The 14,655-nt window shown below is 39.5% G+C and overlaps 2 protein-coding genes across 2 annotated transcripts in view; both read left to right on the top strand.

Annotated features, from left to right (window-relative positions):
- The window catches only part of LOC147604766 (mitotic spindle checkpoint protein MAD1-like), a 248,191-nt gene that overhangs the window by 71,153 nt on the left and 162,383 nt on the right, over window positions 1-14,655 (top strand). The gene's annotated exons all lie outside the window — the stretch shown is intronic.
- LOC147604777 (uncharacterized) lies at window positions 10,418-11,968 on the top strand. Its single transcript, XM_086795007.1, has 3 exons — window positions 10,418-10,428; window positions 10,529-11,221; window positions 11,671-11,968. The coding sequence occupies exons 1-3, from the start codon at window positions 10,418-10,420 to the stop codon at window positions 11,966-11,968; spliced, it is 1,002 nt and encodes a 333-aa protein (XP_086651133.1).

The raw sequence follows: 14,655 nt of genomic DNA, 5'->3' as shown, positions 1-14,655 counted from the left end.
TGATACCTCCAAATGGGCCAAGATTGATATCAGAGCATGTCCTTGCACTGCTGATCACAACTCTATGCTCATATTTGCAATGTGAATTTTTCTCCTCGTGCTAGAGCAGCAAATCGACAAAGTGTCTATCGATTTCCAAACCCGAGAGCAGATGAATCCAGATTGCAGACCCTGGCACAATTGTAAAGTATGTGGGATGCCTGAATTTTGTTTTCTTGGTCTAATATACCATCCGCCACTTTGTTCCCCAAGATCGATTGGCTTTGACAAACATGCCATATAAAGTGTAATGTTCCATCCTTTAAATAAATTTCTTGTGAACATTCTATTCTATAATTTTGAAATTGATGTATTTGTTGTTCCATTACCCCAGGACCATAACTCTGGACACCGATATTACTCCTGGAAGACCCAAGCTCAGCTTGAGCAAATAATTTTTTTCCTATTTTTAAGGAAAAATTATTGAAATTTTCGTGCACATTTAGGTTCCAATATAGGCCAAAAATACATTTAGACCAATAATTTTTTTTCCCTAAATCATAGCCCTTAAAAATAGGGACCATTTTATTTTTGGCCAGAATCAGGCAACCCGAGACCAGATTTACGAAACACTTTTCGGACAATCAATCAAAGTCGCAGTGCTTCATGTTTTACGAGAACGTGCCGCAGACCAAATGGGTCCCTGGACTTATTCTCCTAGAAATTAGGAGGTCATTAGGATAATTTAATGAAAATATCTACGGCTTTAAGTCATTTTCTGTTTAATTTAAAATGTGATCAAGACGCAAAAATTGAAGTTATGGAAAAAATTATCAACTAAATTAATAGCAGAGGAGCAAGACGAAGCCAAGGCCACTCTGCCTGTACTTCATCTAGCTTCCAGTTCTCCTTTTTTCTCTCCTTCTCGGGAGGTCACCAGCTAACCTGTTTGTTGGGATCATCCACTGCGGGAAAACCCAAAGCTTGTGGACTTGAAGCAAAAGAAATTGAGCACTATTATGCCATGTGGGGATTGGGAATCAGCTAGGGGAGGTGTCAACATAAAAAATGCGCCTTTTTGATGAGGGAGAGCCCCTGACTGAATTGGTAGGTCATGTGGGTTGGATTCTCTCCCCTTTCCTATAAAAGGAGGGCTTGGGGGCCTCATTTGAGGAGGTAGGTGGAGTGAGAAGAGCTCAACTCAAGCATATAAGGTACATTGCTAATTATCAAGCTTCCATAGCCCAAACCCTAACCCTAATTCCTCCATTTCTAGTGATTTTTCCATAATCCTAGAGAGAGATAATTAGAGTTTAGCCTAACCTCATGCAATCATGAGCAATGGGCTTACTAAATTGCTGATTTTTGTTGTTATTTTCATATATAAAAGCTTCCCCCTTCTTATTTACCCGTATCCCCTCTTATATCTAGAGAGAGATGGATTTTCTAGCCTAATTATGGCTTATTCTAGAGAGATTAAAGGGTTGTAGAGATTATTTATTAAAAATATCATGTATAGAGGTTAAAATGAGCCTATATTTTAGTATTATCAATTTTAATCATACCCCTATTAAGTATAATTTAGAGAAAACCACTAAAAAAGTTGTTTCTATCTGTTTTTTTTCACTTTTTCTAGAGAGATTAAATGGTTTCAGAGATTAATTGTGAAAAATATCATGTATAGAGGTAAAAATAAGTCTATATTTTAGTATTACACATTTTAATCATACCATTATCAAGCCTACTTTAGAGAAAAACACTCAAAAAATAGTTTTTCTCTGTTTTTTTCACTTAGTCTAGAGAGATTAAATGGTTTTAGAGATTAGTTATTAATAATATTATGTAGAGAGGTTATAATGAGTTGATATTTTATTATTACTGACTTTAAACATGCACCTATTAAGCACAATTTAGAGAAAAGTCCTTAAAAAGCAGTTTTCTACTGATTTTTTCACATAATCTAGAGAGATAATGTATCTCCACTTTAAATTAGGTAAATCCCTCTGGTGAGAAGGTCAATCACATGTTATGATAACATGATATCATGTTGGATTAGGAATTGGACCTCTGTTTGTGTATTAGACTTAGAGAGAAGGTGTAATTTCACTGATTTTTATCCTAATCTAGAGAGATAGAGTATTTCTAATATAAATCAGGTTGATCCCTCTAGTTAGAGAACAATCACATGTTATTATAATATGCTATTATGTTGGATTAGGAATTGGAACTCTGTTTGTGCATTAGAGTTAGAGAGAAGGTAAAATTTCACTGATTTTTACCCTAATCTAGAGAGATGGTGTATCTCTAATTTAAATTAGGTTAATCCCTCTAGTTTTGAGATCAATCACATGTTATTATAACATGCTATGATGTTGGATTAGGAATTAGAACTCTGTTTGTGCATTAGAGTTAGAGTGAAGGTATAATTTCACTGATTTTTACCCTAATCTAGAGAGATAGGGTATCTCTACTTTAATCTAGGATAAACCCTCTAGTGCAGAGGTCAATCACATATTATTATAACATGCTATCATATTGGATTAGGAATTGGATCTTTGTTTGTGCATTAGAGTTAGAGAGAAGATGTAATTTTATTGATTTTTATCCTAATCTAGAGAGATAGTGTATCTCTACTTTAAATTAGGTTAATCCCTCTAGTGTAGAGGTCAATCACATGTTTTTCTAGCATGTTATCATATTAGGTTAGGAAATGGAACTCTAATTGTGCATTAAGGTTAGAGAAGGCATAGTTTTTACTAAATTTTGCATTAATTTAGAGAGATAGTGTATCTCTACTATAAACTAAGTAAAACCCTCCAGTGCAGAGGTCAATCACATGTTATTTTGACATGCTATTAAGTTATATTTGGAAATAAAACTGTAATTTTCACTAGAGCTAGAAAGAAGCGACAAATTCACTAGTTTAATCCAAAGAGATAGTGTATCTCTCAAGTTAAATTCAATGAGATCTTAATTGTTTATTAAGTTCAATTTCATTGCAATTCTAACCTCAAAGATCTAGATCTTGACAGTTCAGTAAGCGAAAATTCTCTCATATAGTTAGTTCTTCCCTTCATAACACTTTTACTTAGTCGAGATGGCCCCGAAACGAACTTGTAGTGGGACGGCTTATAACCAGGTTGGTACAAGCCAGGTTCCTGTTGCAAGTTCAAAAGACTGTATTCAGTATATCCGCTTTTTAGAACTTATCTTTGCCATTCTGGTATGAACCATTGGATCGATTTTAATCGAAATATGTTGGCCTCCAGATGGATGTCCCTAACGGATGGATAGTTAGGCACTCATAACTTTCAAGGCGTTTTATGCGAGTGCCCAACTAGGAGCTCTCTAGCTCCCTAACCTACCTCAGATTGGCTAGCCTTGGCAAAGTAGATGAGCTGCCAGTTCCCCTTGGGCTACAAGGCTGGTGGTGTAGATATGCCTGCCAAGGTTGGATCACATTCAGTTAGAATGGGGGTCCCTTGGGTTTCTTTTATGAAGTTTTGGTGGCCGTCTCAACGAAACCAAGCATTGGAATATTGGACAATCCAACTACTTGTTTTATGTTAACTTTTCTAAGCTTTTGGATCACTCTTTTCAAAGGTGGAGGTCTTGGTTGTATATAAAAAAACTCATGTTTTTCCCCTTTAAAAGGTTTTCTTAGAAATGGTAGACAAAGATGAATGCTGTCTTCCATTGATTGAAGGGTTGTTTTAAATTACATTGTTCGGGAATTAAAGTAAAAGAACCCGCCGTCTTTTTAATTGTTATAACAATGTGGTAGTAATTAATTAAGTTATGGGTGAGTGTGGGGTGGAAAGTGGGGGAATTGGTTGTCCTCTCGTGACACCACTTCCAAAGTGACAGGTGGACCCAATAAGTCGGGTGCTTTCCAACAGTAAAGTCTAATACTTCTTTAGATCTTCTCTCATAGTTTAAGTCCTTCATCTTAGGGGAAAGTATGGTGGCTGTGCCCGTTAAAGACCGGGAAAAAAAAGCCATACCATGAACCAAGGGTGGTGTACCTCCGCTTCCCGCCGCATCTCGGAGCGCGGTTGAGAGCGTTGATGGGAATTAGTTGGCTAACTAGGTGACTATGCTTCCAAGGTTCAAAATTCAGTTATGCAGACCCTGGAACTCCTAACGGATCCACATCCCTCCCGTGTCAAACAAGGGTGGAGCCGAAACATTTGTTGGATTTCTGGAAATAACTATTTCCACATCTACGCCAAGAAGGTGGGGAATATGACCATGGACCTTCAGTGAATCCGATGGATAGAAGAGATGGATAGAAGAGCTACGCCTCGCCCGACTATTCTGCTTCTTTGGGACTCACACGAGTTCCACTATCAGAGTTGGAGGCCAGGAAATATCCCACAACAGGTGGGTGTACGACAAGGTGACAAGCATCATCCCAGTGGACAAAGTTGCGGTAATCGACCGCAGTTGTCCATTTTCAGGATCTCGGATTACTTATGGGCTGCCCCAACTCCCCATGGTATATAGGGAGTTGGAAAAATTATCCATCTGCTCCTACTTCACTTATCTTCAAGCCAGCAAGTTCCATGGATACAAAGAGCCGGACTACTCCCCTTTGTCCGACAAAGACCGCTATTCTCGATGCCCCAACAACTTCTTTTCCTTGGCAGAGGGAGAAGGGGAGAACGAGATCAAGTACACACCTCTAGCTACAATCCATCCTACTCCTAGCTTGGTAGATGACTCTATCCCCATTATGGAGGAAGAGTATACACCCCTGTAGTTTTTGAGGCCATAGTTTTATTTGGCCATATCTTTTATACATTTCTATATATAAATAAATATGGTGCCTTTATTGTCATCCTTGTTTACAAAAATTACTTGGTCTGAAATGAGTTTTCAATTTTCTTTAGAATGGCCTCCGTAATCATGAAAAAGTCTTAGTTCTTATGATTATTTTACTTATCAGATGATGGAGTGGAAGGATTACCACAAAGAGAATTAGACTGCCCTTGAGAAGGACCTTCTGATCCATGGGTACAAGGTCTGTTAAACTTAGTTAGGTTTACCTTGTATATAGAGAACCAGCATCATACTCCTTGTATATATTCCAAACCGAATAAAGATGTTCTCAGATTGTCTCTTATCTTGCAAAAATAGTGTCTTTTCATTTTGAGTCAACCTCTGAGCTGAAGTTATGTTGATAGTCCATGTTCTAAGCCTCTGAGCCAGTGTGGCCATGCTAGTCTTGTCTAAGACTGTTGTGTCTCGCCTACATTTTTATGTATCAAGCGAGTTGGAAAAAGAACCTCTAAGTCTAAGTTTTTTTTTGATCAGCCATGTTGCATATATTGAAACAAACTATATTTTTGCACAGAAAAAAAAATAACCTTTGCTCTCAAATCCAAAACTATGAGTTTTTTGTCAAATCATAACATGTAGTGACAATCACAACATCCTGATTACTGTGAATACAAATTTTCATTTGAGGAATAGAGCAAGAGACGCGATGATTTTCCAGAGTCTCGACTTTGCATGCAAACACAGCCTGCCATTCTTTTTCACTTCTCCTACCAAACGGGTGAAAAGGGACGGTGTAGACAAAAGGCATTTACTGAATGTAAATTATATTAACAATCCACGTAAGACAAAACGCATTAAAAATATATATTTTTGATGTGGATAGCCTAGAAATTGAGAAAAGTGCGGTCCGACACGCCTCGCCATTCTTTTTTACTCTTCCAACAAAACGGGTCAAAAGGGACAGTGCAAGCAAAAAGCATTTGCTGAATGTAAATTATATTAACAATCCCCGTACGATAGCCTAGAAATTGAGATAAGTGCAGCCCGTCCCCAAAGATGAGCAAGTGGCAAGACGAGTTACTCTTTTTCACTGTTTCTCTAAAACAAGTGAAAAGGGACACCTAGGATTGTAGAGATTATATAAGCGATATTGATGCTCAGAATACTACTGACATTACTTAGAATGCAATGATTTATAGAATATGCACTTAATCGGATGTATACATAGCTTTCTAATTAAGCATGCAAGAAAGGGCATATGCTTTAGAGCATTGCTCAGAATGCAATGATTTGTAGAATAGGAACTTAACCAGACATATAGATATCTTTCTAATTGAGCATATAAAAAAGAGCATGTGCTTTAGAGCATAGTGAATGTTGCTTAAGACATGTGCTTTAGAGCATACAAAATATGCAAGATGGCAGGTACGTGCATGAACATATCTATAGGGCTCCAAAACAACTGACAAATGAATCTATCAGTAGGGAGCTTCACAACAAATTACCTTCACAAATGAAGTAGTAAACTACATTCAATACAACAACACACTCAATATAAAGTAGCAAACTACACATGAAATCCAAAACAAACAAAGAGCAGGGCTGGTTCGACGCAATGAAAAGAGAGGGGAAACACAAGAAATGCATGGACAACTCATTCAATACAAAATCCAATAAAGTAGCAAACTAAACAATCAATAAAGCAGCAAACTACATATGCAATGCAAAGCAAAGAGCAGGGCTCGTTCGACGCAATGGAGAGAGAGGGGAATCACAAGAAGTTCATGCAGCTCACCTAATCGAACACTGTCAACGTGTGGTTGTACAAACAGATAAACAAACATATATATAGACTTCGATTGCAACATGCAACAAAAAGATGAACTTGTGGGTAGAGAGCTTCTTGAGCCTCACAGAAAGTTACATTCAACACTGACATATTGTCCTTAGGGAAAACAAATGGCTAGCATGGAAATTATCCAACATAGACATTACCCTTCGTAATGCACTGACACTAGTCCATCAATGCAAGGGGTGGGCCTATGAATAGGTAGTAATGACAAGGTGTAGTGTGTGTATCGACTAGAGCAAGGGTACTCTTATCCTCCAAAATAGGTGCATGAGTTTGTGATATAGCAAACTACACATGCAATGTAGAACAAAGAGCACGTCCCATTTGACGCAATGGAAATAGAGGGGAATCACTAGAAATGCATGGAGCTCAACATTGTATTTAGCATTTAATGCCCTACTCCAATGATGGTGTCATCATGAGGGCATCCTTCCAAATGCACTGACATATATGTCTGCACCATGAAGATTACCTAACACAAACACTACCTAGACATGGGTTTGCACACAACACACTAAATATATATACAGATCTTAATCTGAGCATTTAATTACCTTGTGTAATGAATACTCCATGTAGCTTGAAAATTCAAATATCAAATAGCAACTACATTGTACACAGTAGTAAGCACTACACAATCAGTGAAATATTAAATGCAATGAAAAATAGAGAATGTCGGGAGGTAGGCCTATGAATAGGTAGTAATGCCAAGGTGCCTATTAGCGATAAGTGCGGTCCTTCCTCTACCAAGAGTACGTCAATGTTTTCGAAACCGTAAGCGCTCCCATGTTGTGTATGACTAAATAATGCCATATACACATGAAACACATTATACAAGCTATATCAATAGTAAACTCTAATTATAGTTGGGGAACAAAGGCACACAATGCAATTGAATTTAAACTAATCAAATCGACAAAAATATAAATTATACATCAATCATTGTTCATTTCAACACTTTCATAACAAGCCAAAGATAGTGAGTACATAAGTACCTGTGAATTTCGGAGCTCAAAAGCAGCAATGCAACGAGGAAGATATCGTCTAGTCAACGTACTCTGCAAATATAACACAAAACGGTGGTTAGCTTTTTCCAAAATAACAGGCAAAACAATGCATATGTACATGAGAACTACAAAAAACAAAACTGGATTCACTTCAATAGCAAACATTTCATACACTAGTGCAATGAGTATTCCATATGACTATGCATAGCACTACACCAATGACTATTCCATATAACTATGCACAACATTCTGTTAGTAGGGAGCTTCGCAACAAACACATTACATAGGCTTCTACCTGAGCATGCAAGCAAGGGATTAATCTATAGATAGGGAGCTTCACAACAAAATACATTAACAAATAAAACAACAAACTACACTCAATGCAACAACACACTCAATAAAGCAACAAACTACACATGCAATCCAAAACAAAAAAAAGAGCAGGTCCCGTTCGACGCAATGGAAAGAGAGGGGAAACACAAAAAATGCATGGACAACTACATTCAATACAACATCCAATAAAGTAGCAAACTACGCACTCAATAAAGCAGCAAGCTACACACGCAATGCAAAACAAAGATCAGAGCCCGTCCCACACAATGGAGAGAGAGATGAATCACAACAACACACTCAATAAAGCAGCAAACTACACATGCAATCCAAAACAAAAAAAGAGCAGGGCCCATTCGAAGCAATGGAAAGAGAGGGGAAGCACAAAAGATGCATGGACAACTACATTCAATACAACATCCAATAAAGTAGCAAACTACACAATCAATAAAGCAGCAAGCTACACACACCATGCAAAACAAAGAGCAGGGCCCGTTCCACACACTGGAGAGAGATATGAATCACAAGCAGTGCATGAAGCTCACCTAATCAAATCACTATCAACGCGTGGTTGTGCAAACACACAAACAAACATATATATAGGCACCAAGAGATAAACCTGTGTGGGTAGAGATCTTCTTACCTCTGCTTTGATGGATACTTGACCTTTTGGCACACTAAGCATTCACGCACATATTTATCGATATCCGCTCGTAGCGAAGGCCAATAAAAATAGCACTCCAAAGCTGTCGAAGTAGACATGATTCCTCTATGCCCAGCATAAGGAGGAGCATGTGTTTCTTCCATCACCTTTGTGCGTAGCCCAGCCACCACACAAAGAGCCTGACTATGATAAAGGAATCCATCCCTGATGGAGAAGGGTGAAATGGTTTTGCCCTCATACAACGCATTCCACACTTCTTTGAAATCCTTATCAGTTCCATACAATTCAGGCATACTAGACAATTCTTGATGATGAACTGCAGTGACAGCGTTCACCTTCGGTCTCCGAGACAAGGCGTCAGCTACCACATTCTTGTTTCTAGGTGTGTGCATAAACTGGAAATGAAAGAGAGAAAGAAAATTCGCCCAGCGCATTTGCTTCTGTGAAAGCTTTCTTTGAGTAAGAAAGTAGCGAAGACTTTGATGATCCGTCTTTATCAAAAAGTCTGCTCCCAAAAGATAATGCTTCCATATGGAAAGAGCATGGACTACGGCCAATAGCTCCTTCTCATAGATGGATGCATGTAGCTCAGCATCTCGCAGACGCCTGCTCTCCAATGCCACTGCATGGCCTTCTTGATTTAAAACTGCTCCCACACAATCTCTTGATGCATCACAATAGACTTCAAAAGTCCTATTGAGATCAGGGAGAATGAGCACGGGTTCTTGACTGATGCGGTCCTTCAAAGTTTGAAAAGCTGATTGCTCCTTAGCATCCCATCAAAAGCGATCTTTTTCTTTGTAAGGTCATGCAAAGGGGAAGCAATATGAGCGAAGTGTCGTACAAATCGCCGATAATAGGAGCATAATCCCAGAAAGCTCCTAACTTGATGCACGGTAGAGAGCGGTGGCCACTCTACTATTGCCTTGATCTTCGCAGGATCCATGCGCACCCTTATATGAGAGACGATGTGTCCCAAATAATGAATCTCCCTAAGAAAGAATTCAGACTTCTTAGGGTTTATTTTCAGCTCATGCGCACGAAATGCTTCAAAGACTTGTTGCAGATGCTCCCTATGCTCTTCTTCAATCTTAGAGAAGACTAAGACATCATCAAAGAAGACTCCCGTGAATGAGCGGTATTGCTGAAATATTCGGTTCATCATAAGATTGAATGTTGCTGGAGCATTGGTGAGCCCAAATGGCATCACCAAGAACTCATACAATCCAAATGATGTGCGGAAAGCCGTCTTGTGGATATCTTGCTCTGCTACTCTGACTTGATGGTATCCACTCTTTAAGTCGATGCGACTAAAGATAGATGCTCCCTGCAACCTATCCAAGATGTCATCTATCCTTGGAATAGGGAACCGGTTCTTAATGGTTATCTTGTTTAAAGCCCTATAATCCACACACATACGGAAAGAGCCATCCTTCTTTTGGACTAGAAGAACAGGAGAGCAATAAGGTGAAGAGCTTGGTCGTACCAAACCCTTCTCTACTAGCTCCGTCACTTGGGCTAGGATTTCTTCTTGCTGGCTGGTGCTTACTCGATATGGGGGCTGATTTGGTGCTGCAACGCCTGGGATAAGATCAATACGATGATCCTCAGGTCTAGAAGGAGGCAATTTACATGGGTAGGGATGGGAGCATGTACCTCATTGTAGAGACCCTAAGGAGGTGGACAACCTGGGCAATGCCATGCCCAAGGAGCTTAGAATCTTAGAAGAATAACCCCTAGTGCCAGAACAATCAGGATTATGGCTGATAAATTCTATTTGGACTCGAAGAGTCCTCTTAGACAATGTCACCAAGGTCATGTACAAGTGAGATGATGCGAAAACACTTTGAGGGCTGAGGGAAAATGCTTTAAATGTGAAGAGATTGGTCATATTGCGTCTAACTGCCCAAATAGCAAGAGACCAGCTGATTCGGAAGACAAAGAGGACAGTAAAAGAAAGAAGCCCAAACCTTCAGCAGGTTTAGTGCCAGATCTTCTGGAAGACAAGCCACACTCGGATGCTAGTGAGCTTTGCAGAGCTTGGGGTAAAGTTAGGGATCAACATGTGCTTATTTTCTTTGATCCTGGGGCAAAGGCAAACTTTATCTCTCTAGAGTTGGCTGGTACTTTGGGCATCAAAGCAGATGAGATGGGATACACAGCAGAGGCAGGGTTGGCATGCCCTGGCCACTCAGAATCTGTGACACCCATTCTTGGTAAACTGCGTCTGCATATACAGTCTTATGTGGATACAGAAGAATTCTATATCATGCCACTTGAAGGCTGTGATGTCTTGTTGGGAATGCCATGGTTGTACAGAGTGCATGGTGTGCTTGACAGTTTCAACAAGACTGTAAAGTTAGAGCATAGGGGAAAGACTCATGTCCTTGATGTCAAATTGAAAGGAGAGTCTGTACCTGTTGTATCGGCTTCTGCCATTACATCTGTAATTAAAAATCATCTTTCTGTGTACTTGATTTTTGCACGTGATGTTAAAGAAAGTGATGAGTCAAATTTGTCAATGTTAGATAGAGATAGAACTGCTTTCTTGTCTCAGTTCAGTGACTGTTTTTCTAACTCCTTACCATCACAGTTGCCACCAGAGAGGTTTGAGGATCATGCCATAGATTTGGTGCCAGGCAGTAGCCCACCAAATAGACCTCCGTATAGGGTTAGTGCAGCCTAGTAGAAAGAGATTTTGAGCCAGGTGAATGAGTTGTTAGAAAAGGGGCTGATCCGGCCAAGTTCATCACCCTTTTGTTAACCAGAGCTCTTAGTGCAGAAGAAGGATGGTTCTTGGCGCATGTGTATAGACTACCGCGCACTCAACAAGAATACCATCTAAAACAGGTTCCCCATTCCTAGAATTGACGACATCCTTGACAGCATCAATTTTTAGTAGGATAGATCTAAAGAGTGGATACCATCAGATCAGGATAAAGCCTGAAGATGTCCATAAGACTGCTTTCATAAACGACCTTTGGCTTATATGAGTTCCTAGTGATGCCATTTGGTCTAACAAATGCTCCTACTAAATTTAATCGTATGATGGATAGGATCTTCCGTCCATATAGACAGTATGTTGGAACCTTCTTTGACGACATGATTGTCTATTCAAAGTCGGAAGAGGAGCATAGAAAGCACTTAACTGTAGTCTTCAATGAGCTTCGCAGTAATAGGTTGCTCATTAATGGCAAGAAGAGTGAGTTCTTCTCGGAGAAAATTCAGTTCCTCAGACATATAGTGTCTAAAGACGGTGTCCGTCTAGATCCTGCTAAGGTTGAAGCAATCAGGACATGGTCAGAGTTGAGAACTGTGCATGATATCTGTCACAAAATACGGAAGCGTACTTGAAACTTATTCAATTAATAATTCACAAAAGAGAGAGAGAGAGAGAGGGAGAGATTGACACATTATTGGGGACCAGAAGATGGGCTGGTCCCCCCCCATAAAGATCATCTTTATTACTAAGGGGAATCTTTACAAGCACAAGAACAGGGCGTAAGCCCGTCCCCTAACTGTTTCTGCTGTCCACTGAGAGAGTATAGCTACTCTCTAGCTACTAGGAGGAATTCTTCCTCGTGACTGTGGGTTCTTAGAAAGCCCTCACACATGAGGGTCATCTTCCTCTATGACTGCTTTGGAAGCCCCCATTGAAGAGGGTCTATCTTCCCTTAATGCATGCTTATGGAAGCCCCCATTTGAAGAGGGTATATCTCCCATTAAAGCTACTGTTTATGCTGTAATCTTTCATGCAATTCACACATGAGTGAGTTCAAAGACTTGAAGAGGAAGAGGAGCAAGCCGGGAGCGTTCTCATTAGTCCTAGTGGAGTTTTACCCCCCTTTCAAAGCGAAGGGAGTGGTCAAAAGCTTGATCAGAGCAAGGGTTCAAAAGATATACTTCTGGCTCTGCTTTACTCTTCACCTCTCCTAATTCTCTCCTCCATACTCTTATGTACTTCATGATTGCTTACTTATTTACTATACTCAACTTCTTCTTTGTACATGCTGATTCATTCATAATAAAGAGAGGTGGAAGATAAAATACTAAGTCATGGACTGAGGGGGGAAGGGTTGGTACCCAATCTGGTGTCTTGCACAATCTTTTCAAGTAATTTTCTTTCACGTTTTGTTTTAATTGATTATTTCTTATTGTTTAATTGTTAATTAGTTATGTTTTAAGAGATCAAATTTCATTTGCATCAAACTATCATTTGGTTTACACGGAAACCTTGGTGTAAGTCCATAATGATATTTTGATGATAAATAGACATTATTTGCATATCAATATTAAATTTTGATGACAACATGCTTATGGATGATGGTGTTGATCTAGTCACTCCATATGGGAAGAAGAAGACTCTACTCTGGGTCTACAAGCTCCTTATATCTTTTGATGTTGATCATGAATGATCTAGCAAACTTGGGGTGTGGCAAGCTCTCGTGATTTAGTCACTCCATATGAGAAGAAGAAGACTCTACTTTGGGTCTACAAGCTCCTTATATCTTTTGATGTTGATCATGAATGATCTAGCAAGCTTGGGGTGTGGCAAGCTATGTTGGGCACTTTTTGGAAATCCCTAAAATCAAGTTTATGAAGTGAGAAGAGTATGGGTGCACTCATGTGCAGCACGTGACTAGTATAGTGACAGGAACTAGGTACTTTAAAAAAGTTGTCTTGGGGCTATAGCGTATAAATAGAAATTTGCAAGTGTAGAGCGTGAGGGAGAAAAGAAATTTGCAAGCTTCTGATAAAGGAATCCATTAGTCTTATCGTGTATTTGTGGGGGTTGTTGAGCGCTCTCTTTGTTGTGTGCAGTTGAGGTATTGTTTTGGGCAACCTCCTATCCATTCAATGTTCTATTCTAATAGTGTGAATTTGATAGAGGTCACAAAGATAAAAATCGTAGCTTATCATCCATTCAAGCTATAAAGCTCCTCTAGAGGGTCGATGGTTTGTGAGGCATCACAATCATTTTCATGGCCTACTAATTTTAGGGCTTGGTTATAAGTCGTGATGTTTTGAGGATTGTGGATGTAGTTTCGCGTACGAAGCAACCTTGGTCATGCAATAACATCAATTGGTTGCTACCATAATTCCATGCGATGACATATGCATTTTTGGGTGGGCATGAGCATGTAAATTCCCAAAGATACATGAAGATTTTGGAGTGCATAGATGTTTGTTGAGCGATTGTGTGAGATATTGGAGAAGCAGATTCTTCACTAAAGAGTGGCTTTGTTATAGAGGTGTCCCACTCATCTCAAACAAGAACCTCAACTCCAACACACCACAAGCCTTATTCAGCAAGGCTTGAAATCAATGCAACTAGTGGGAAGGACGAGCACATGGCTACCCAGTGTCATCACCAAACAAACCCAAGCTTAATGCACCGCTCATGTAGTGTGGGCCACATCAAGAAACTTGAGAGTTAAATGATGATTTGTACCCAATGCATGACTTGACCGTTGCGAAAGGATGATCCAATAATACGTGTGGAGGAAGACATCGTGTGAATTAACCCACATGCATGCAAGCCTCTCACCCCTCACCTATACAACGGTTGAATTAACCCACATGCATAATTCTTGTATTATTCATGAAAACCTCACATGTCTCACCAAGGCTCGATTAATCCCAAGCATCTCTCATTTTGTAGTGCAAAGCTATTTTGTGTGAAACCTTGTTTTAACCCTTGCCTCTCTCTCTCTCTCTCTCTCTCTCTAACTTCTCACACGAGGGCTAACCTCTTACAAGCTCCCAATCGATGATGCACATGTTTGCTTGTGTGGAGAGAGAGAGAGAGAGAGACCTTCAGTTGTGGGAGATACGAGGCAATAAATGTAGAAAACAAAAAACTTTGCACAAAATGAATTGAGTTTCTAATTGAATATTGTGTACAATAGGCACAGGCAATAATTATGCTGCAAGGCAGTCACCTCAACACTCAATTAATCCCATTTAAGATGAGAAGTAATTTGCCACTTGATATCCAGGAAATATGGATGTGGCTGTGTACCATGCTGATGATGAAACCA

This window comes from Cibotium barometz, chromosome 61 (genome assembly GCF_041138505.1).
Source record: "Cibotium barometz isolate CiBa-2024 chromosome 61, ASM4113850v1, whole genome shotgun sequence".
Taxonomy (NCBI): domain Eukaryota; kingdom Viridiplantae; phylum Streptophyta; class Polypodiopsida; order Cyatheales; family Cibotiaceae; genus Cibotium; species Cibotium barometz.
This window is presented reverse-complemented; position numbering and strand designations above follow the sequence as displayed.